The sequence below is a fragment of the Mytilus trossulus genome, chromosome 6 (assembly GCF_036588685.1).
Source record: "Mytilus trossulus isolate FHL-02 chromosome 6, PNRI_Mtr1.1.1.hap1, whole genome shotgun sequence".
In the NCBI taxonomy this organism is placed as follows: Eukaryota; Metazoa; Mollusca; class Bivalvia; order Mytilida; family Mytilidae; genus Mytilus; species Mytilus trossulus.
The window spans coordinates 76,377,989-76,404,097 of NC_086378.1; the positions used below are offsets into that span (position 1 = coordinate 76,377,989).

The 26,109-nt window shown below is 31.6% G+C and overlaps 1 protein-coding gene across 1 annotated transcript in view; it reads left to right on the forward strand.

Moving 5' to 3' along the window:
- LOC134721868 (regulator of G-protein signaling protein-like) overlaps positions 1 to 22,271 on the forward strand; it is a 33,667-nt gene extending 11,396 nt beyond the window's left edge. The window contains exons 10-20 of the mRNA XM_063585129.1: positions 745 to 855; positions 3,091 to 3,268; positions 13,573 to 13,766; positions 15,398 to 15,515; positions 16,614 to 16,743; positions 17,015 to 17,165; positions 18,492 to 18,621; positions 19,091 to 19,220; positions 20,037 to 20,161; positions 20,965 to 21,134; positions 21,786 to 22,271. Of these exons, the coding sequence (XP_063441199.1) occupies positions 745 to 855; positions 3,091 to 3,268; positions 13,573 to 13,766; positions 15,398 to 15,515; positions 16,614 to 16,743; positions 17,015 to 17,165; positions 18,492 to 18,621; positions 19,091 to 19,220; positions 20,037 to 20,161; positions 20,965 to 21,134; positions 21,786 to 22,258 (1,910 nt within the window). The 3' untranslated portion in view covers positions 22,259 to 22,271. The remainder of the gene's footprint in view (positions 1 to 744; positions 856 to 3,090; positions 3,269 to 13,572; positions 13,767 to 15,397; positions 15,516 to 16,613; positions 16,744 to 17,014; positions 17,166 to 18,491; positions 18,622 to 19,090; positions 19,221 to 20,036; positions 20,162 to 20,964; positions 21,135 to 21,785) is intronic.
- Positions 22,272 to 26,109: the final 3,838 nt, after the last annotated feature.

The window sequence follows — 26,109 nt, forward strand, 5'->3', positions numbered from 1 at the left end:
ACTTGAAAATAAAAGCAGAGTAGGTAAACGATAATGACATGTTCCTCTGACTTAGTCAAAACAATTCATTTGTGCTGAACCTCATCGGTATCCGGATTATATTTACTTTACTGTTAAGACAATGGTGTATTATTCAAAATACAGTTGTTTAAACCCCTAGAAATACTGATAAGGCGTATTAAAATTCAACGTTTTTTTAAAATATACTTCAACTTTATATTCGATTTGACCGTGTAACTGCTTTGATTTGAGTGCCACTGACCAGTCTTTTTGTTAAGAAACGCGCGTCTGGTGTACTAGTTTATCAGTATGATATCTTAGATCAGTTTTTAAAACAACTGGGTCGATGGTACTGTTTAGATGCGTTTGTCCAAGCTCAGTAGTGATCTTTAACATGGAGAAAACCGTATTGTCAACTTGTGCTTAAATAAGACTTGTTTTTTCTAATCTGTGAGACATACTTTATGTGTCTGTCTATGGATGGCTAAATAAACTCAATGTGAAGAACAAATCCAAGACTATGTTTAAAATAAAATCTTTTCGGTATGGTTTTGAGTATTTGTTTTGCAATTCTATTTGATAAAAGTTCAGCTAATCTCGTAATTAAAATAAAGAAGTGAAATAGGGAATGTGTCAAAAAGACAACAACTCAACCATTGAGCATTAAAACAACCGAGGTCTACCAATGGGTCTTCAACACAACGAAATGTCCTACTTTCTGTATATTTATTTTTGTTTTTTTAGGAAGGCTTGGTATTTTCAGTTACCAAACACCTGACATATCTAATGTTATAGATGTGTTGTATAGTGACTATGGCAGTCTTCACATTCACAAAATAGCAACAACTAGAAATAGTAAGTAAATACAAAGTAAACGTATTATCATTATCATCAATATAACACATTTTGCTGCGTAGAGATAGAGATGGAGACAAAGTCTTACACGCCTGACATGCTCCTCATCGTTTAACTCATCAATTTTAGTTTTTAAATAAAGGCAACAGTAGTATACAGCTATTTCAAATTCATAAAGCGATTGAGGAAAAAACAAATCCGGGTTAAAAACTTATACTGAGGGAAACACATGAAATATCAGAGGAGAATAACGACACAACAGAAACACAATACTAAAATGCAACACACACAGAAACGAACTATAATATAAAGTTGGCCATTTTCCTGACTTGGTGCAGAACATTTTAAGAAACAATGGTGGGTTGAACCTGGTTTTGTGGCTAAAACTGACGGTTTACCATTGCTAATCATATATAAATGACATTCCACTGACATGTATTGAATGTTAACATATACAAATTATATGGTATGATTGTCATGAGAAAATTATCCATCAAAGACCAAAGGAAATGGATAAAAACGACTACATTTAACTACTTTAAGCAAATATCATACCGTATAGTAAATAGTAAAATAAAGAAAATACCGAACACACAGGAAAATTCTAAACTGAAAGTACTCGGTACTTTATCAGATGGCAAAACAAAAAACTTAAACACATCAGACTAATGGAAAACAACTGTCATATTCCTGACTTTGAACAGGCATTAATGTTCCTTCTATAGAAAATTGGAGATTAGACTTGGTTTTATAGTTAGTTAAACCTCTCGCGTATATGACAGTTGCATCAAATTCCATTATATTGACAAAAATGTATGAACAAAACAACACACATTATAGTTAAAAAAAAAGTCACAAATACGTGTACAACAGTCCACAGAAGCCTGATCTTATCCATCATTAGCTTAAATGTTACATTTCATTTTAAAGAAGAGATCCACATCTTTAAATTTTTCTTGTCAAATTAAAAGCCCGATGTTGGACATTATGTTATTTTTTGGAATATAATAAACTGACAGACAAGTCTACAAAGAAATATATGATAGTTTCTGTTGACACTCAAATTCCTATTTTTCTAAATACGTTTGTCGATGAGTTAGCAATCGTCCACACGAATACTTGTTGTCAAAATCCTAAGGACGACATTCTATAATAGAATGAAGGCACTGAAGGTTGGATTCAATATTTCCGATCAACACTAATTAGAGCAATAATTGTCACACATTTATAATTATAGTTTATAATGTTTGCATAACATGGTAAATTCTAATTTCCCTTTATTCGCGTCTTCCTTGGTTACATTTCCCCCCAGCTTTGTTCTTTCTCAATATTAAAGTGGTGATGCTGATATGATCTTTAATCCAATCGCCCATTAGGGTTTAGAGAATCAAATTAAGAAACCCAAATGAAGCAAAATTGCTTTTTTTCATATTTCCTGAGTATTATATTATTCTTGTCCTCTTGAACACATTATTTCTATTTTTAACCGTACATAAACTGTTTTAACCGGCCCTTTTAAGACTATTTGGTAAAACACTTTCCTGTTCGAATTTTCTTTGGAGTTTGTTATTTTTGCTATTTTACCCTAAAGCCTTCAGTAACATTTAAGTTGATGATCATAAGTTTCATCTGTTGTTATTCATTTTGCAGTTTATTTTCTATTTTTAAATTTGATTTTTTTTTCTTTCAATAATGTACAATGCAGGCGAAATTATGCGTATCCAAATTTTATGTTTTGTATTTTTTATTGTCATGCACGATGTACAATCTTTTTTTTGCATATTGAACGATTTTATAGAGTTAATATCCTTAGTAATACATGTATCAGGAAACGTAGGGCTTATATATTTATTATACATGTATGAATCACTTGCGTACAACATTTTCTGTTTTCATTATCATGGCTAATAGTATCAACAGAAGAATATCGTTTCACTAAATTAAGAATTTTTAAATACAGATCGTTGATCTCTAGTTGATACTTGTATCAATGGCTATAACACAACCTACCCTTTTTTGTACAGTGTAACCTGTGTTAACCGACAAAATAGGGGACCACAAAAAAGGTCAGATGAAGTAGAGTGTTGATATACAGATTTTGTCTGCAAGGATAGGTATATTTTTGGACCATGAAAATATATAGGTTAAAGTAGGATGTTAAAATACTCAGGTGTCGGATAAGGCAAGTTACACTATCGTTAATAAATTTTTAAAACTGATTCCTTCTTCTTGTAGCAAAACTTAACCAGCTGACAAGTAAACATAAGATAAACATAGGTAATATAAAAGTGTCAAGACAGGTATTTTTGGAGGGAAAAGGTTTTAGAGGAAGGGCTGAATGTGATAAACCGAAGGGTGTCAGACGTATTGTCAGGAGAGAGGGAATGGTAATAGAAAGACCTGCAAAACCACGGTATTTATTATATGTTACGTTTTGCGCTATTTATCTGTGGTAGTCCGGTAGTGTGGCATCAACTTATTGAGAAAAAAATCAGATTTGAAAACAGGAATGTATTGCTGTTTATGAAATTCAAACTTACAGCGAAAATCTGTCCTGATCTTATTTACGAACTCATCATAGATACAAGATCTTATTTACTGTACGTCAGACGTACGTTCTGTCTACAAAGACTCATCAGTGACGCTCGAATCTAAAAGTTAAAACGGCCAATTAACGAACAACAGACCCAGAATTCTGAGAGGTTTTGACAATAGTTCTGATGATCACATTTGGTGCTAAATGAATGCTACTCCATATTTGAATATGTCTATTTTTATAAAAACCCGACCTTCACATCTGTCGAATGCGCTTCAAAGTTTTCCAGTAATTTTTTTTAGTGTAGTCTTATGGTAAATGTAGAATATGTGTTTAAGGTGTAAGTAAGCATAAGCTTATTAATAAATTTACTACACAATGTATTTTCGTTTAGCTGGAACAATATACATATTGATTAAATTTCAAGAAATGGGTAAGATTTTTTTTAATTGAAGCCCTGGTATTTGCCGTGAAGCAAACAAGTCCTCTACATTAAAACTAACTCGCATTCCGTTACAAAATGTTGTGTCGTTCTACAAACAATAATATATAATCACAAAGTATTTGAATGATAGGATAGATCCAGTTATAGCATTATCCTTTTGAATTGTGGTTTATAGACTGAACTGATACTATTAAACGAGTTTTAGACTGACACGGTGATCTTGATTTAAACAAATCTTAAAAGACTGAAAAATAAGGATAATTCGCGATTTTTCACTTTTCATCTTAATATGTTCATAATACCATAAAAAATATATTCATCAAGTTTTATTTTGGTATCAAAAGTAATAAAGAAGAACATTGGTAATTAATAATTTTATTTCTTCAAACTGCCTGACTTATGTGACGTAGTTTGTGTCTTTAAGCATGCCGGGAGTGATATTAATCTCATTTAAGTCTTGATCGTTAACCATCTAATAACGCTATTTAAAGCGCATCGACGACTTTTGGTGTAGCTATTAACCAACGAAAAATAAGTGATAGCCATGCAAATTTTAAAATTAGATTGTAGGATTTATGTGTGAACTTTTTTTTATACGAATTTTAGTATAAATTAAAGTAAATAATACAATAGAAATTTTTAAAGATTTTTCTACAAATACTTTAAACAAACATATGAAACTGACATGATCGATAGTGTATTAAAAAATACATGTTTGTATTCTGACCTTTTTGCGTCATTCCAGCAAACATTTTCATTTGCTTGGAAATATAATGTGTATTGTTTTGTGACACTTAGTTAATGTTGAATGCGTAGTTAGACTCAAGGTAATTAAAAGATTAGCATTATGTAATTATATTCTTTTGATCTTCATTCAGTGAAATCTAGGCGTCACGGTTCACCATTTCAGGTGTGAACAACATTTCGTATGAATGATGAGTTGGAGTCAGTTATAGTTTTAGACACAGAAATATAAGAAAAAGAATTAAAATTAATTTAAGGGAGTAATAAGGTCGCACAATAACTGGATAGCTGTTCTATATTTTTATATATTTTGCATAAGCTCACTTTTAAATGAATTATGACTTCTGATTACTTTTGTAACGATAAAATACTGAATTATTTTAATTGAATAAATTTATAGATAAAAATAGCCTTCTAAACACGAGTGTACGAACTAAACATTGTACTATTTTAAATTAGAATCCGCACCCTTTAATATTTCAGATCATTACCAATTGCAATTATGTAATCTAGACCATCCAAAGCGATCTTTATTATTTACCTATTTAGGAATGGTATTAAGGTTCTCATCAACATATTTTAAATCTTACAACGCATGAATACTTCGGACATTGAAAAACATGTTTTAAAAATATTTATAGGAAATTAAGGGTTCTTCTTGGAATGGAATCGAAAAATTACGAACAGATATTCTTTTATTAAAGTGTGAAAAACATTAACCAAATTTATTCATAATCAGTAATGTCCTTATTAAAATAGTCTTCGTCTCACAACGTATAGTACATAAGTTATTTAACCAATGATGTTTTAAAAAAAAAGACAGAGCGAATTTAATATCATCTTTCCCTATTTTTGAATGAAATTATAAATAATCTTTATTGCAAAATTACACCCATGAGGGTCAATCAATACAATCAAACAATGGGTGCAATCAACAGTTTTTTTCTATGACGTCATATTTTGAGGGACCACCTATAATTGACCCTTAGTGGTGTTAATGTTAATGAAGATATACTTGTATAAAACTATATATCATTAGAATCAGAATTTTCTCTAGTTTATAATGAAATAAAAATAAATTGTACTTTTAATAGTACCAAAAAGTTTTATCCAGAGAAAATGGGAAAAACATTGCCTAATCTATGCATAAAAAACATGAAATCAGGCCATGTGCACACCCATGCAGACATAATACATGCACATTTTTCATATTCAAAACTGTATGAATTTCATAGGTTTTTACCTGGTCTTTCTAAAAATTTGTGCTTCAGGCTACGTTCGCCTGCTCCGAAAAGAGCTACAGTGGGTGCAAATAAGTGTTGCACTTTTCACTGCCAAAAAAACAGGATGATAAAAGTTTGTCTCCCCTTTAAACATGTGTATTTAATCTATTTTTTAAAAATTATTTTAATCATTTAACCTGTTTTAATTGAAGCTATTTAATTATTTTTACAATCAAATATAAAAAACATGATACTTTTTTACCAATTATGTTGATAAAAAGGGACTTCCCTCCAAGTCTATTTTTAGTCGGGGAATAACCCCTAGTTTTTTATACGAAACTGTTTATAACACCCTTAAGCAAAACCTTGTATGCAATATATAAAAATTCTCAGCTTTTATAAATCTGTACACAATACCAATTAAAATGATGTCTTACTTTAAGGATTGTGACCCCGAATGGTGAAACTAAAGCTAATTTTATATGTCGCATAGTTGTGGTATTTTGGCCAGTGGCAAATAGTTTAACTGGCATATTCCAAACATTTCCTGTATCCTATTGTCATCAGTTTATTTTAAAAGAAAAAACATAAAATTGGGTTTCTTTTGAATAAATAGAATATAAACTGTAAAATAAGCATAAATAAAGTTACTTTAAACATATTTTGTCCCTATTATTATATGAACTAAGTTGTAGCTGAGTTGAGAAAAATATTGAAATAGTGTATTTCTTATATATGATACTTGGAGCCTTTTAACTATAAAAAGTACAAAAAATATAAATTAATGAAAAAAAATCCATGTTACACTAATTAGTAGTACAGGCCAAAGAAGAAAAAATCAACACTTTGCATGTGCAACTTTTGGTTCCATATATAGGAGAGAACTAATAAAAGTATCATGACGTCGCAATAAGCTGAAAAACTTCAAAATTTGAACATAGTCTGGTTTTCTTATATCTGGTTGCTATGTACAAATCTGTCATATTTGCATTAAATCTACCAAACTGAGGCTTTAAAATTAATGTTCACATGCCATACAATATTTTTCAGAATTGTTTTAGTCCATTCACTAACACATTTCTATGCGAAAACCTCACTATATTATATGTTTGTCCCTTTAAGGGTGCAATCAACAGTTTTTTTCTATGACGTCATATTTTGAGGGACCACCTATAATTGACCCTTAGTGGTGTTAATGTTAATGAAGATACTTGTATAAAACTAGATATCATTAGAATCAGAATTTTCTCTAGTTTATAATGAAATAAAAATAAATTGTACTTTTAATAGTACCAAAAAGTTTTATCCAGAGAAAATGGGAAAAACATTGCCTAATCTATGCATAAAAAACATGAAATCAGGCCATGTGCACACCCATGCAGACATGATACATGCACATTTTTCATATTCTAAACTGTATGAATTTCATAGGTTTTTACCTGGTCTTTCTAAAAATTTGTGCTTCAGGCTACGTTCGCCTGCTCCGAAAAGAGCTACAGTGGGTGCAAATATGTGTTGCACTTTTCACTGCCAAAAAAACAGGATGTTAAAAGTTTGTCTCCCCTTTAAACATGTGTATTTAATCTATTTTTTAAAAATTATTTTAATCATTCAACCTGTTTTAATTGAAGCTATTTAATTATTTTTACAATCAAATATAAAAAACATGATACTTTTTTACCAATTATGTTGATAAAAAGGGACTTCCCTCCAAGTCTATTTTTAGTCGGGGAATAACCCCTAGTTTTTTATACGAAACTGTTTATAACACCCTTAAGCAAAACCTTGTATGCAATATATAAAAATTCTCAGCTTTTATAAATCTGTACACAATACCAATTAAAATGATGTCTTACTTTAAGGATTGTGACCCCGAATGGTGAAACTAAAGCTAATTTTATATGTCGCATAGTTGTGGTATTTTGGCCAGTGGCAAATAGTTTAACTGGCATATTCCAAACATTTCCTGTATCCTATTGTCATCAGTTTATTTTAAAAGAAAAAACATAAAATTGGGTTTCTTTTGAATAAATAGAATATAAACTGTAAAATAAGCATAAATAAAGTTACTTTAAACATATTTTGTCCCTATTATTATATGAACTAAGTTGTAGCTGAGTTGAGAAAAATATTGAAATAGTGTATTTCTTATATATGATACTTGGAGCCTTTTAACTATAAAAAGTACAAAAAATATAAATTAATGAAAAAAAATCCATGTTACACTAATTAGTAGTACAGGCCAAAGAAGAAAAAATCAACACTTTGCATGTGCAACTTTTGGTTCCATATATAGGAGAGAACTAATAAAAGTATCATGACGTCGCAATAAGCTGAAAAACTTCAAAATTTGAACATAGTCTGGTTTTCTTATATCTGGTTGCTATGTACAAATCTGTCATATTTGCATTAAATCTACCAAACTGAGGCTTTAAAATTAATGTTCACATGCCATACAATATTTTTCAGAATTGTTTTAGTCCATTCACTAACACATTTCTATGCGAAAACCTCACTATATTATATGTTTGTCCCTTTAAGGGTGCAATCAACAGTTTTTTTCTATGACGTCATATTTTGAGGGACCACCTATAATTGACCCTTAGTGGTGTTAATGTTAATGAAGATACTTGTATAAAACTAGATATCATTAGAATCAGAATTTTCTCTAGTTTATAATGAAATAAAAATAAATTGTACTTTTAATAGTACCAAAAAGTTTTATCCAGAGAAAATGGGAAAAACATTGCCTAATCTATGCATAAAAAACATGAAATCAGGCCATGTGCACACCCATGCAGACATGATACATGCACATTTTTCATATTCTAAACTGTATGAATTTCATAGGTTTTTACCTGGTCTTTCTAAAAATTTGTGCTTCAGGCTACGTTCGCCTGCTCCGAAAAGAGCTACAGTGGGTGCAAATATGTGTTGCACTTTTCACTGCCAAAAAAACAGGATGTTAAAAGTTTGTCTCCCCTTTAAACATGTGTATTTAATCTATTTTTTAAAAATTATTTTAATCATTCAACCTGTTTTAATTGAAGCTATTTAATTATTTTTACAATCAAATATAAAAAACATGATACTTTTTTACCAATTATGTTGATAAAAAGGGACTTCCCTCCAAGTCTATTTTTAGTCGGGGAATAACCCCTAGTTTTTTATACGAAACTGTTTATAACACCCTTAAGCAAAACCTTGTATGCAATATATAAAAATTCTCAGCTTTTATAAATCTGTACACAATACCAATTAAAATGATGTCTTACTTTAAGGATTGTGACCCCGAATGGTGAAACTAAAGCTAATTTTATATGTCGCATAGTTGTGGTATTTTGGCCAGTGGCAAATAGTTTAACTGGCATATTCCAAACATTTCCTGTATCCTATTGTCATCAGTTTATTTTAAAAGAAAAAACATAAAATTGGGTTTCTTTTGAATAAATAGAATATAAACTGTAAAATAAGCATAAATAAAGTTACTTTAAACATATTTTGTCCCTATTATTATATGAACTAAGTTGTAGCTGAGTTGAGAAAAATATTGAAATAGTGTATTTCTTATATATGATACTTGGAGCCTTTTAACTATAAAAAGTACAAAAAATATAAATTAATGAAAAAAAATCCATGTTACACTAATTAGTAGTACAGGCCAAAGAAGAAAAAATCAACACTTTGCATGTGCAACTTTTGGTTCCATATATAGGAGAGAACTAATAAAAGTATCATGACGTCGCAATAAGCTGAAAAACTTCAAAATTTGAACATAGTCTGGTTTTCTTATATCTGGTTGCTATGTACAAATCTGTCATATTTGCATTAAATCTACCAAACTGAGGCTTTAAAATTAATGTTCACATGCCATACAATATTTTTCAGAATTGTTTTAGTCCATTCACTAACACATTTCTATGCGAAAACCTCACTATATTATATGTTTGTCCCTTTAAGGGTGCAATCAACAGTTTTTTTCTATGACGTCATATTTTGAGGGACCACCTATAATTGACCCTTAGTGGTGTTAATGTTAATGAAGATACTTGTATAAAACTAGATATCATTAGAATCAGAATTTTCTCTAGTTTATAATGAAATAAAAATAAATTGTACTTTTAATAGTACCAAAAAGTTTTATCCAGAGAAAATGGGAAAAACATTGCCTAATCTATGCATAAAAAACATGAAATCAGGCCATGTGCACACCCATGCAGACATGATACATGCACATTTTTCATATTCTAAACTGTATGAATTTCATAGGTTTTTACCTGGTCTTTCTAAAAATTTGTGCTTCAGGCTACGTTCGCCTGCTCCGAAAAGAGCTACAGTGGGTGCAAATATGTGTTGCACTTTTCACTGCCAAAAAAACAGGATGTTAAAAGTTTGTCTCCCCTTTAAACATGTGTATTTAATCTATTTTTTAAAAATTATTTTAATCATTCAACCTGTTTTAATTGAAGCTATTTAATTATTTTTACAATCAAATATAAAAAACATGATACTTTTTTACCAATTATGTTGATAAAAAGGGACTTCCCTCCAAGTCTATTTTTAGTCGGGGAATAACCCCTAGTTTTTTATACGAAACTGTTTATAGCACCCAATAATTTTATACAATACAAGACAATACAATGAAATACAATGCAATACAATGTAATACAATGCAATACAATGAAATACAATGTAATACAATGTAATACAATGAAATACAATGTAATACAATGCAATACAATATAATACAATTCAATACAATACAATACAATATATAGAATAATAGAACATTAGAGTTTTATTATAAATGTATGTAAAAAAACACCATCATAACCTTGCCTGACACGGGTCTGACTCCCTCAGTTCTAAAGACTGTTTAATGAAGACTCCAATATGACAAACAAGTTCAGGGATGGGGTTTAGAATGTGTTTAAGTTTATTGAATGCATCAAGATGTTGAAATAATGGTACATAGTCTTTTAGATAAGCATTATAAGTCTGTTTTAACTGACAAAAATACCCCTAAAGCGGACAAACAGTTGATTCTTTAAATTGCTGTCATTGAATATCAAGTAACAAAATAAATCGCAAAATTGATTTGAAACTTTAATACTCAATTGTTTTGCTGGAATATATTCGCATCCCTTGGGGATTATTAGTGTACGTCCGGTCGCATATATATTACATGCATATCGGAACAATTGTAGTGATGACGAATTTCTTCCTTTATTCGAGAACAATCTAATTGATATATAAATTTGTGATTTTACTATGTCAACAACTTCGATGACCGAAAGCAAGTTGTACATCGATCTGTATTTAAATCAAATATATTCTCTTCTTCTTCTTCTTCTTCTTCTTCTTCTTCTTCTTCTTCTTCTTCTTCTTTTGGTATACAATAGTCTATCCACATTCGATGATTACATACTGTTGGCATACGTGGACTATTCTATTTACAAAACTTTTACCCCAATTTATAAAAAATGTATGTTTCTTTCTTATGTTCAATGTAAACATGTATATGTTTTAACTTTCTATCCAGGCGTCGACAAGTGCGTACTTTTTTTTAAATCAATATTTCTGGTATGTTCCAATCTGTCCTTCACTATTGACAACGCGTATATATTACATTTTCCCAAATTCTCACTTGGAAATAATATGAAAGTAGATTTCAATTTTATCAAATCTTATTTGTTGGGTATTATTTATGTTTAAATGAATAATATTCTTTACACCAGACATGTTATTTATAAACAAGCGTATGAGTTTAGTAATGACAAGTAAGACAGAGTTGTATATTATACACCTGATAGTTCAAAATGGAAAGTTATAAGTTATCGGCCGTGTACACTGACCAATACCTGCAGAAGTAAAACGATGCATGAACTTACAAGCCCGACAGGAAATCGCTTGAAACCTGGACGTTTCACCTCACAACCTTCGCAATACCTTTGGAAGTAATACCTTTAGCCATGCTGGTGATCAGATGAGGGAATATCAGAATTTATTGGAATTAAGTTTATTACTTTAAAGAATTGAGAACAATTAGACTGTCGAAAACAATTTTCACGGAACACTTATTTATGATTTCAACTTTGACTTTTAACTAATTCCACTATTAACAGTTTAAAAATAATAGACCATGGTAATTTAAAAAAAATAGAATATTTTCAGTATCAAGTTAGTTAGTCGGATAAAACAACCGTACGATTGACAAGATATCGACACGCAATTACGACTACATCGGTTACTGTAGTTTTGTTCATTTGTGGTTTATAGACATATCGGTGTTATTAATCGGGAAAGAAGACGAAATGGCCGAACGCAGAGAATTAATACTCATAATTTAAAATCGAGGGTGATCTCTTATCTAGCGGAATAAAACTTTAATATCTATGAATTTGAGCATTTTTATACAGAATGAACATAATATCATTTTTTGATTTTTTTGCGAAAATTCCCTTCCAGTAATTTTCAGTTTTTCAGACTTATTCACTGCGGTCAATTCTGTCCAGAACTTAAGCTTACAGTCAATCAAGATCTCTTCAGTTCTGTTCAAACTTTTTGCTAGATGTTTGATTATCAGTACACATCAACAATATACGTAATTGCCCATGAAGCTACAGATAGTACCGACTAGACTGCAAGCGAGTAACATTAACAGTTTGAATTTACCCTAACAAATCTAAAATTGAATGAAACCTTGAATATGAATCAATAATTTATTGATCGCTCTTTTCAGATGATGTTTACATCATTCTAGCAATTCTGTTGTTCTGTTGTTTTTCTTATATATTTCATTTGTTTCATTCCGTTTAATTTTGTAATCGGATTTATTTTCGAACGCTCGATTTATGACTATTTAACAGCGGTATACCACTGTTGTGTTTATAAGATCAAAAATTGTCGCCTCAGATTATAATTCTTTTACTTGTATACAAAGTTGCTACTAAACACTACAATGTATCAGCTGCTATGTAATGTAAAAGTAGTAATCAAAGGTACCAGGCTTATTAATTGATACTAGTACGCAAGACGCGCATTTCGTCTACGTAAGACTCATAAAGCCAAATAAGTACACCGTTGAAGAGCATTGAGGACGCAAAATTCCACAAACGTTGTGCCAAATACAGCTCAGGTAATCTATGCCTGGGATAAGAAAAACAGAGGATCGAAAGATTCCAGAGGGACATTCAAACTTTTAAAAAGTATAACAATTACATTGAAATCCAATCAAATTAAAACAATAAACGAACTTTCAATCTAAGTTAACGATTTGGTTTAACATGTTGTGATATGACGACTTATACAAACAGCCTGCTTTTAGGGATAAATCAGTGTTTTTTGTATAAGGTTATTGGTTGTCTGTTTGCCTTTTCCTCTTTTAACCAAGGCGTTGTCAATTTATTTTCGATTTATGAGTTTGAATGTCCCTTTGGTATCTTTCGTCCCTCTTTTTAAACTATTATATAAATTTAAGTAGATATGAGGTGAAGTCTTCAACAACAGACATAAAGGTATGGATAACCCAAATGTGATCTGTATATCATATGGAAATATACCTCTATATATTATCATAAACAATGACGTGTTACATAATCTGTATGCTACGCCTCTGTCAGTGACACCACCAAACGGTGTATTTGAGATTCGCTATATATTTACAAGGATCATAATTACACCTGAACTTTGTCATAATACCAGATCTCAAATTATATCCAACTATTTCATTGCTATTATACTTAAATGTCATTGGTCTTCTGTTTCAGAACATTTTCAGAAGTGTTAAATTCTCAGCTTCATTATGAATTCTTTAAAAGATTTATGATGGGAGAGAAAACGATTCATCCTCTTTCATTCTGGAAAAGTATAGAGGAACTTAGAGATATGCCTCTTGGGCGAAAGCGTCAAGCTAGGACCAGAAATATCATAAGAAGAAACTTTAGCAAGAAAGCAAAACACGGTAATTATATTAAGCTAACTCTAGCAATAATAAGTGTGAGGATAAGCATATAAAGCAGATTCATTGAAAATATTTGCATTTTGATTTTAGAATATGAATTTTATATTTTTTTCTGGTACCGTTTAAAGAACACGTTTTGGTAGTTCTTGAATACATTTATTTATGGGATATTTTTCAGCCCCCTGTTTGTCGGACTTGAAAATTATATGAAGCGTTTACCTACTTTTCGATTGGGAATCATACTATTGTATTAATTCCAAAATACAGCATTTGATAGTTTTGTTTTAAAAAATATCGTAAGTCTGGAATACGTAATAACCGATATCAAGGGGTTCACCAAAAAAAGAAAATAGATTGGTAATTGGGTCTAAATCAAACCAGGAAATTCATTTATATAAATTGAATAAACACGGAATTCGAAAACAATGAAATTTTTTAATTTACCCGTCACCGAATTTCAATTAAGAACACATTCGATTAAAAATGTTCCCTCTGACGTTAGTATTATTCTATAAGTGTGTTTTCTTCTACTGATCAGTAGAGTAAGATAAAGCAGATCTCGATTGGCGATATTTAAAAAATCGTGTTGAAACTACATATTCTAACTCCACCATATGGTCATATATCTGTTTAAAGTCAGGGCATTTACATCTTGATATATTGTAAAAACGACACAGGTCTAGTGTTAAATTCGTCATTTAAGGTTTTCGGTCGTTGAGTTACTGGCTCACTGACAAATCTTTCGAGCTTTTTATAACCAAATATTTATTCTACAATGTTAAACACATTAAAATGTCTCATGTATCATGATGTAAAACTGGGATAAGAGTATTCCACAAATTTAAGTTAGTGATATTACAATGCTAATCAATCCTTATATAGTTATCAAAGGTACCAGGATTATATTTTATACGCCAATAGCGCGTTTCCTCTACATACGACTCATCAGTAACGCTCATATGAACACAGTTAAAAAGCCTAACAGGTACTAAGTTGAAGAGCATTGAGGAACCAAAATTTCAATAAGTTGTTCATGTCAACACTGAAGTGCTGACTACTGGGCTGGTGATTCCCTCAGGGATCATTATTATTAATCTAGTATTAACAATACTTTCCAATCCGTAAGATTGTTATAGGTCGGGGCCATATATAGTACCCTTGCTCGTCATTCCGCCATTCCGTCACCCCAAAACGAACAGATGTACGGACTTTTTCTAATTTCTTATTCATCCCCGCTAATTTTTGTCCAAATTACGATCTTTGTTCGTTGAAAATTCGGTGAAAATGACAATTGTACGACCCTTTCTCTAATCACGTTCGCGTATTGAGCTGATTAATAGTGTTTAATCCTGTTATATTCCGCTTTGCTTATTTTAGCCGACATTAAAGGTTCTAGACGTTTAAAATTGCCACTCCTACCAATGGCTTAAATTGTTTTTTTGCAAGCGGAGCCATTCGTGTCTTTCCGACAAATCTAGTCTTATTTTAAGCTCATTTAAACTCTTTCAAATATCTCTGCTTATATTTTGGTAATAAACATTGTGCAGTTTTTCGACAGTACTTTTTATTTGTAGCTAAGAAAACATAGGACATGAACATTCTTTTATAATTTTTGACGCTTGTTCTTTTAGGTGCTTTTTTAGACTGTAATGACGATATTGTGAAACAGATCCCATTCATGGAAAAGGTTCCTGTGAGTGTTCTAGAATGTGCTCAAGCTAGTGTCTTCAGGTCTATGGAAAAGAAATGGTAAGATAATGTTAACATATAGCACACAATTTTACGTCATCATGATTGTTTGAACTTGTCTTATGGGTTGATTGGGAGATGGATGCTGAAAAAAATCAGTAAACGTATTGTATACCCCTCACGCGCACCAAGAGGATATATAAAATTTCTTCACATTCCTTTCTTCCGTGACACAATTTAATACCTCCCCGCACGCATACCAAAATGATAAATATATACATGTGTGTGTCATTCTTGTCTTCCTTCATATAGGTTTGTACCTCACCTTACGCACTCCAAAAGGATATATCAAATATCCTCTTCATTCTTTTCTTCCGTGACATTGAAATTCTTAAACAGGGTGTATTCAACAGCTTGTATACCTTGATAGAGTTTTTCTCGTCGTATATTTCATACCCTAATATACCGCTATTTTGAATTGACAATTTGTGTAGACTTTTTCCATGTAAGTTCATTTTTGTAGCACACTTATCTTTTGATAAACACACTTCCATATTTGGAAGGAGTGTTTATCGAAATTTGTAGCTGTCAAAACCGTTTTATTACAATTTCGTCGTTCGATGTTTTTTGCTTTTGCATTGTCAGCTTGATGAGTTATGATGAGTTATAATATCCTATTGGAATCTTTCGCCTCTCTTTTACATGGTTCATCTAAAACGATTTAGTTATCGTATTTAGACTATGTTTCAAATGCTGTAAGAAATAGGTTAGCTTCTAGTTTATTTGATATTTAGAAATGTTGTTTGGTGTATGTGTATCAGTCGGGGAACGTTTGATTTTGACCTCATTCACATTGGTCATTAATGGTGTTAGTTAATATATACGACTTGTAGTCAACCTATTATCTTAAAGACTTTTAACATAATAGCACTTATGAGACATGTCAGTTTGTCCACATCAGCACAAATTTTAACTGTTCAAATTGTTATATTTTATGAAGACTAAACGAGCGTCTTACTATTTCAAAGTGTAAAAACTGGTATATTTGTTGAAATTTAATTTTGATGACGAAAATTTCCGAGTCCGTATGATAAGTACCAAGAGGTAGTCGTTCATTTGATATTTTAAAAACCTAATATATACTTATTGTTTTAATAGGTTTCCAAGGTATTTAGCGACATACCCCCCAGATCCTGGCGAGGAGGCACCGCCAGAAATCCAAGCCTTAAGTAAGGAAAACTTAGAAAATATAGAAGAAAAACCGAAAAAGAAAAAGAAACAAAAAACGGTATATTCTATGGTATTATACAAGAGATCCTTATGAAGCTTGAATGTTCTGTTTGAGTTATTGTCACATATTCCATCTTTTATTTACTAGTAAATTTTTGATATATTTTTCAATGTTTCAAATAAAAGAACATATCTGAAATCTCTTACAACATGCTCAATATCAATTAATAAAAAATACTAGTCAACATAATCGATGTCTAAGAAAACGACCATTCATATTGATGTTTATAACAGAAACGCAAACTATATTTTATGAAATATAATTTCAGCTTGTTTTGTGGCAGAAATTTGTGTCAACTATCATGGGTTTCCTGAGGTCAATAAGACAGGATGATGAGATAAAACTGCTGAATTTATTTTTGAAAAAGCAAATTCAGAAGGCATTGATTCGACAAATGAAACAATATCAAGCTCTGTTCAGTGAGTAATAATCTGTTTACATGTATCAAACTAATATTAGAAGAAATCTGTAATATATTAAATTAATGTGGGAGCTCGATTTGCTCCGTCTTATGTTTTCGATGTTGTGTCTGCTTCTCTTTTTGTTTTTAGCTCACCTGGGCCAAAGAGACAAGTGAGCTTTTCTCATCACTTGTCGTTCTTCGTCCGTCGTGTGTTAACGTTTATAAAAAAAAACTTCTCCTCTGAAACTAATGAACCAAATTTAACCAAACTTGGCCACAACCATCACTAGGTTATCTTGTTAAATGTGTTCGATGACCTTGTCCGCCATTGAAGATGGCCGACAGGGCTAAAAATGGAACATAAGGATAGAATGCAGTTTTTGGCTTATATATGTGAATCAAAATCATTTAGAGCCAATCATGTTGTGATGTTTCTGCCCTTAAATTTTCTGAAGAAACGGACAACCTTTTGTTGGGTTGCTACCCCTGAATTGGTTATTTTAAGAAAATTTTGTAGTTTTAGGTTATTATCTTGAACATTATTATAGATAGAGATAAACTGTACATGTAAACAGCAATAATGTTTAGCAAAGTAGTCAACATGACCAAAATTGTTAATTTGTACGAAACATTTTCCTCTGAAACTAATGGGCTAAGTTCATTATAGATAGAGTCTCTATACATGGATTCATGACACCAATTGTGTTTTGGTGATATTGATGTGTTTGTAGATCTTACTTCACTGTCAAAGAGAGAATTTTAGGCAGCAATGTATGTCCTTTGTTTAATATACACATTGACCAAGTTGAGAGATTCAAGCTCTAACGAGCATCAAGTTTAGCCATGGTGTTGTGACCATATTTTTGTCGTGTGAGTTTTAATGTCCCATTGGAATCTGTTGCATCTCTTTAAGTTAACAGTTGTTTACTGCTGTTCAAATCTCAAAAATAGATTAAGAAGACATCTCTTGCTATGCATGCATCATCCACCACACAGGCAACATGTTACTGTCGGAATAGGACAAAATAACAACTTTATACAGATGTAAAGAACTTGAGACTACCAACAAATGTGGCTATTTAGTTGAAATAAAGACATATCGTATCAGTAAAGCGTAAAAGTAATGTAGTTACATTCCAATCGATTATCCTCATAACTCTGTAAATAAGTTTTGTTGTATATCTGTGATGTATTTAAACACCGTTTTTGCAGCTGGATCACAACTTTCGGACTCATGAAATTTAGAACATGTTGTAACAGGCAAGGGAAGGGGATTGACATCGACCAGTTAAATAGTACAACGAAAACATGCACATGCAAGGTAAAATTTCAATCTTTTCAGAAAATGAAGCGGACAAAGAGAAAGTTAATCCATCCAATGCCCAATTTGAAGCTCGAATTCTACTGAAGAACAGACTTGTAATTTTAGACAAGTTACCGGGTGATTTGAGATTTTTTGGTGAAGTTACAAAGTAAGCTGCCTGTTGTTTATTGCCATTTTTTGTACTAATTCAGTCAACTATTTCAAACGGATCATTGACACTCCTTAACAAAAAAAATTGAGGCAATATAAGATGCATTGCCCTCTGTCGTAGCTAACGTATTTGATGTTCTGGAATAATCAACACATTTTTGCGTTTGCTTTTGATGATCTCTTTAGTTATATCTGTTTACGTGATCATAGTATTTTTAAATTGTTTTATGACCCTTTCATTTTAAAGAATAACTAAATCAATCAAACACAATCGTTATAAAACCAAAATAACATGCTCTTGGGTGCTTAACATCCGGTAGCAAATAGTCCATACATAAACTATAATAATTAATGAAAGAACCGACAGTATTATTAACTACTGCCTTATAAAAACTTACTGCTGATAGTAACATAACATGATTGATCTTGTTGTAACCCAAACTAGCTTGATGTTTTTACTGTTACAGGTATGTTGGACAGGTGGATCATATCTATTCACTTGAAAACATATCACAGGAAAGCATGGATTTTTTAAATGACAAAGCAAAGGAAATGGTCAACTGTTTTTTAGTTTCTGACATACTTCCTCGAAACCAGGTATTTGTAGTTTTTATTTTAAAAAACGAATTTGTTTATGCTTCGAAGTGTAATACATAAATGTATGACCAGCAATAATTTCAGAACAATATCAAATAATACAGCCGAAATATAAAGGGCCAATCAACTGTGATACATATAAGGAAAACAGACGACACAAAGGCGAAAACAAACAAGAAGAAAACTGTCCAAAATAAGGATAAACGACATTAGACAAACTTATGGCTACAAAACATTTCATGAAAAAAAAATATATGCTGGGCAAAACAAACCCACCAACAACAGGCTAATTTTTGGTGCTCCGGAAATATAAACAGATATAAACAGATTTCTTTGTTAAAACCAGGTTCAATCCACCATTTTCTACATTAGAAAATGCCTGTACCAAGTCAGGAATATGACAGTTGTTATCCATTCGTTTGATGAGTTTGGACTTTTGATTTTGCCTTTTAATTTTTGATTTTCCTTTTTGAGTTTTCCTCGGAGTTCAGTATTTTTGTGTTTTTACTTTTTGCCATATGACACATTTTGCTCATTATTATAATAATTTCGATATTAAGTCTTATTCGTTGATGTCACAATCGATGACAAAAAAAACAATTGTGTGCGCCTTTTTCTAAGAGAGGGGGGAAATGTACCAGAGGAACAGTCAAACTTATAATCGAAAATAAATTGACAACACCATGGCTCTTTGGTCGGGTTGTTGTCTTTTTGTCATATCCAGATTTCTCAATTTTATCTTATCATCAAACATTCTTACCAATTTTCGTTTGTTCATTTGTGATATTTTGCATCATACGATAATTTCTATTTCAGCTCAACATTCCCGAAGAATTGGCACAAGCTATAATCTTATCATTAGAAAATGAAGGAGCAACCAGAGGATTATTCCATGATGCCTTTATCTTGATTTTTCCTATACTTTATCATTATTGGAGACAGTGAGTACTTTTTGCAAATAAAGGGAGTTTTTTTTTGTTGCAAAAGCAGACCAAATTAAATCGTTTAACAACATTATTGTAATAGTTAAAATTTTACAAACTTTTTCTGGTACCTCTCCTCTGATGGTATCACCAACCCAGTACTCAGCACTTGGGTGTTGACAGGAACATCAATTAAATTGTCATTTTAATAAATTTTCTGTTCGCAAAACTTCATTTTTTCGAAAAACTAAGGATTTTCTTATCCCCGTAGCCATATTTGGCACAACTTTAAGAATTTCGAGTCTTCAATGCTCATCAACTTTGTACCCTTTTGGCTTTATAACTATTTTGATCTGAGAGTCACTGAAGAGTCTTATGTAGACGAAACGCGCGTCTGGCCTATTAAAGTAAAATCCTGGTTCTTTAGATAACTAGTTACCCCTTTTGGTAAACTTATTAAATACTTGTCATTTCTTACAAATATTTGCCATGTATATAATTGTGGTTGCCTTTTTCCATTAAATTTTATACAAGCTTCCCGAGTGTATTTTTAATAATCTTCCTTTACCGGTTAATGCATTTCAGATTAATCACACATACCCTTTCATTTGTCGAATACTTATTTGTCTTTCTGATGTATATCTTTGTCGTTGATGTGCTACTACAGTGAAAGGAAATTATAGATTATTTCTGTTACTGCCTTATATTGTGCCCAACTTTTTATTACTTATAGCAAGAGCTTCTAGTATTTGCCGTTTCCATTAAAATTTTTAAATACTTGTAACTTGACTCACTCTATCGAATTTGTCTGTCAAATCTAGGTGTCAAAGGAAATGGCTGAAACATCATACTGCGTCTGAGCTAATAGGTTTGATAGAAAAGAAAAACAAAATGCGAGAGAAACCTACAACACCAAACAAATGTATTGAAGTTCCGGACTTCTTAAGATTGAGGGAATCACAGATGAAGATTGCAACCCAATTCATGCCAGGTAAAGCGTTTCTTAACGTTCTTAAAACGTGAAATTATTAATTTGTTGAGGAGAGATATCTCGTAAAAAATGCTTTTATCATATGATGATACTCTAAATTATCTAGCTGGGTCATCAAAATGGTCTTTGGATTGTTGGTTCTTATACTTGTAGTTTTGCACTTCGTCAAAGATTTAAGTCAATTGCTGGTTTTACGATACACGCAGGCAATATTAATTAACTTATTACAATATGCAACGATATTGTTCCGAATTAGTGAAAAGGGGGTTTCGCATAATAAATACAATAGACTGTCATAACTGCTATATGTAGTTTTTGTGATTTTCTATTTGCAGCTGTCCCTTTGTCATTGGTATATACTTATTATGAGTACCATTTTGTTGTCAGGGCTATGAGAGTGGTTATCCATTCGTTTGACTTGTTTGAGCTTATGATTTTGACATTTGATCAAGCACTTTCCTGCTTTAATTGTCCTCGTAGTTCAGTATTTTTGTGATTTAATTTTTACTAGAACATTAAATAATGATATTGAAATAAATACTAAAGCATCTAGATTTGTCCTTGACTTCGTGTGTTGTTGTTTGTAGTTGGCATTCCAGTTCTTATCGTCTATACGACAAACAATAAAAACTAGTTTTCCTCTTATTGCAGGTGATGAACAGTTTATCATTAATTTCTCCCTTCTTGATGGCTGTAAGAAGTTTATACCTGTACCTAAAGTGCAACAAATGAGTAGTAAAGACCGTAGAAGCGTAATGGGCAGACGCACTAGTATGATGGGAAGACGAACTAGTCTATTGGGAAGACGTACGAGTCTGTCTATGAAACAGTCTTCTAAAAGTATCCGTGGAAGTGAGACTACAATCAGTGATACATCTCCAACAAAAGAAAGTGAAAAAGAGAAATCAGTATCAAAATCAATATCAACGTTGATGAAGAAAATGCAAGCTTTAGCTGATGAGGGTAGTCCAGGGTCCAAATCTCCAGCCAGTGATAAGGCTAATTCTGTAGATGATCTAATCGAGAAATCGGCACATCCCCCAAGTCGGGTTAAAAAAATGAACGATCTTGTTTCAGCTGCTGTTCAAGATGACATTGATGAAGATCTTTTTGGTGATGATTAAAGCTATATGACAAATTAAATGTGTTTATTTTTATTATATATCTTTTTATCATTTCTCATATAATGATAAGTCATATCGTCTGCTAATTAAGAAAACACGTGAATTTCTAAAAAAAATCATAATTGGTACCAATTTTACTGCACCACATTCGAAAATATATGTCACAGTGTTTATAGTATATTGACTCGTCAAGACTTTTAGCGATTTACGATTATTGAAATCGAAAAATTAGAATACGTATATATAACTTTGTAGTACATAAAACGCTTATAAATGATTGAATTGAAAACAGGAACTTATTATTTTGAACTTGGTTATTGAAATGTAACATATAGCAGCTGTGCTATTTGAGCAGTCAAATTACATTGACCGTATATTCATATGTGTTATACATTCACTGTCCATATATCGCCTTGTTTATTACGTTGATAATGCGTTTCCGTAGTATTGTATTTATGACGTCAATACAACATACAGGTTCGTGGAAATTTTACGTCGTCCGCTCTAAATTAAAAAGCGATGGTGTATGCCCTAAATACTCTATTTAGAACTGTTATGAGAGTTGCAGTTTATAAAGAATAACCATACATTTTCTCGAAACATAAATGTTATCTGTACTCGGCTCGAAACAGGTACAAATACTCGACACAGCCTCGTTTTCTTCCTGTTTCTAAGCCTTGTGCATATAACATTTATATTTCGAGACGATGTATGGTTATTCTATATATATATATCAATATTTTCTCTCTCACATTCTTTGTCTAGATACTAGTAGTTATAATTTCGCACCAACCGTACTTCAATAGTCGAAACATCTTTGTAATGCTCATTCAAATAAAATTATTTCCCTGCGTTTCAAACTGAGACGAGACTTGAATAGAAAATTAGGTCCTAAGGGAAGGTTTCTGAAGAGTAGATCATAGCAGACGCATGCAAGACGTTTCATTTTCAAGTATCACTGCCATTGTTGTATTGTTAATCACGTGACGGAGAGATAGTACAGGAAAGTCACAATATAAACGTTTTACCCACCTATTCCGCTAGTCCTCCGTTTATGTTCTGTAAATAGTTATCAAAAGTACAAGGATTATAATTTAGTACGCCAGACGCGCGTTCGTCTACATAAGACTCATCGATGATGCTCATATCAAAATAGTTGTTAAGCCAAACAAGTACAGAGTTGAAGAGCATTGAGGATCCAAAATTTCAAAAAGTTGTGCCAAATACGGCTACTGTAATCTATGCCTGGGATAAGAAAATCCTTAGTTTTTAAAATTTTGTAAACAGGAAATTTATAAAAATGACCACATTATTGATATTCATGTCAACACCAGAGTGTTGACTACTTGGCTGGTGATACCCTCGGTGACGAAACGTCCAATAGCAGTGGCATCGACTCAGTTGTGTAAAACAGTTTTTTTTTTATTACATTTGTTTTACCTTTTTCATACATGTTACATACTAGTCTTGATTATCCAAATGAAGTTATTGTTCACAGAACGATAACTTTGATTGAATTAGACAAGGTAAACACAAGAATATGGATTGATAAATCGACTGCTCCATCAGTTGATCATGATATGTTAACGATCAATAGACTATTAAAGGTTTTCATCACCTATTGTCTTTCAGTGAATGTATGCGATGATCCAATTGATGTTGCGATCATAAAATATACCGAACTCTGTCAATTGGTGTATTGTTGATAAACTCATTTACTATCAACACATTAAGGTCATTTCTTGTATTCCCTGACAAATTATCACATGTTGTATAACAGTTAAAACAAGATTGGGTATAAATTCAATAACTTCATACCTTGTTCCGAAAATTAAAGGGGTATAAGTTGATAATGCTGTAGCTCACAGTTGATAATCATCACTTCGTGAGTTGAGTAGAAGGAGAAAAAAACATATAAAAAATCATTTAAATATCTCTTACGTCACGGTATCCAAATTTAACCGCGTACCCAAATTGTACCTATTAAACAAAAACACCAGAGGAAAATCGTACAAAATGTCCTGGAGACAGAACAATTTGTATGTTGAAGATTTGATACTATGCACGCCTTTCAACAAAAGTAAAAAATATTTATATTTAAGTATACATCATTTTAAAATTAGCAAATACAATTATATGTTACAAATATCTATTTCTTAAAGTTTGAAGAGTAAAGCATGGACATATACCCAATTGTTCAAAATATTTGAAACCAGATGCTCCGCAGGGCGTAGCTTTATAAAACCGCAGAGGTTAAACCCTGAACGGTTGGGGCAAGTATGGACACAACAATCAAGCTGGATTCAGCTCTAAATTTGGATTGTGATTAAATAGTTGACACAGCATAGGTTTCTGACACAGAATGAATGTGTTCTAATGAACTTAAAATTTTTGTTTTCTCTTAGAGCAATTCACTATGCTGTTGAATATTAATCCTCTCAAAAAAATGTTTGAAGAAATTTTCATTTTATTTATGAAATTTCATTTCAAATGAGAAAATTGAACCCATTTTTTTTTAATCACATCCCCCTTTCCCTTATTCCAAATTAATCTCAATTAAATTTCTAATGGAGTTTGCAACAATAACTACTCATTTAAATACATCATAAAATATTAAGATGTAAAAAAAACTGCTTGTTATCACTGAATGGTAAAGATTATTTTAATTTATCAGTTGGTAGTAAAAAGTGAATATACATTGTATATAACATAGATTTGAGTTGATTCTGGACAAAGAAAGATAACTCCAAATAAAAAAATATATTGCTATTTCACAATTTTGTGCAATTAGATATTTCTTGCAAACTATTCTGGACAAAGAAAGATAACTCTTATTAAAAAAAATATTGCTATTTCACAATATTGTGCAATTAGATATTTCTTGCCATTGTGCAATACTGTGCAATTGAAAAGATTTGCTATTGTACAATACTTAATATAATATTTTAGATCCTGATTTGGACCACCTTGAAAACTGGGCCCATAATCAAAAATCTAAGTACATGTTTGGATTCAGCATATCAAAGAACCCCAAGATTTCAATTTTTGTTAAAATCAAACTAAGTTTAATTTTGGACCCTTTGGACTTTAATGTAGACCAATTTGAAAACAGGACCAAAAATGAGGAATCTACATACACAGTTAGATTTGGCATATCAAAGAACCCCATTTATTCAATTTTTAATGAAATCAAACAAAGTTTAATTTTGGACCCCGATTTGGGCCAACTTGAAAACTGGGCCAATAATCAAGAATCTAAATACATTTTTAGATTCAGCATATCAAAGAACCCAACCGATTAATTTTTTGTCCAAATCAAACTAAGTTTAATTTTGGACCCTTTGGACCTTAATGTAGACCAATTTGAAAATGGACCAAAAATTAAGAATCTACATACACAGTTAGATTCCGCATATCAAAGAATCCCAATTATTAAATTCTTGATGAAATCAAACAAAGTTTAATTTTGGACCCTTTGGGCCCCTTTTTCCTAAACTGTTAGGACCAAAACTCCCAAAATCAATACCAACCTTCCTTTTGTGGTCATAAACCTTGTGTTAAAATTTCATAGATTTCTATTCACTTTTATTAAAGTTAGAGTGCGAAAACTAAAAGTATTCGGACGACGGCGACGACGACGATGACGACGACGACGCAGACGACGACGCCAACGTGATAGCAATATACGACGAAATTTTTTTCAAAATTTGCGGTCGTATAAAAATTAAACAAAAGCTCTGTTATTCGACATTTGACGATTTTGGGGTTTTTTTTATTGTTGTTAAATACTATTTTTTAGTGGTAAGATATTCACCACTGACTGGTCCAGATAACACCACCGATTGCGAATT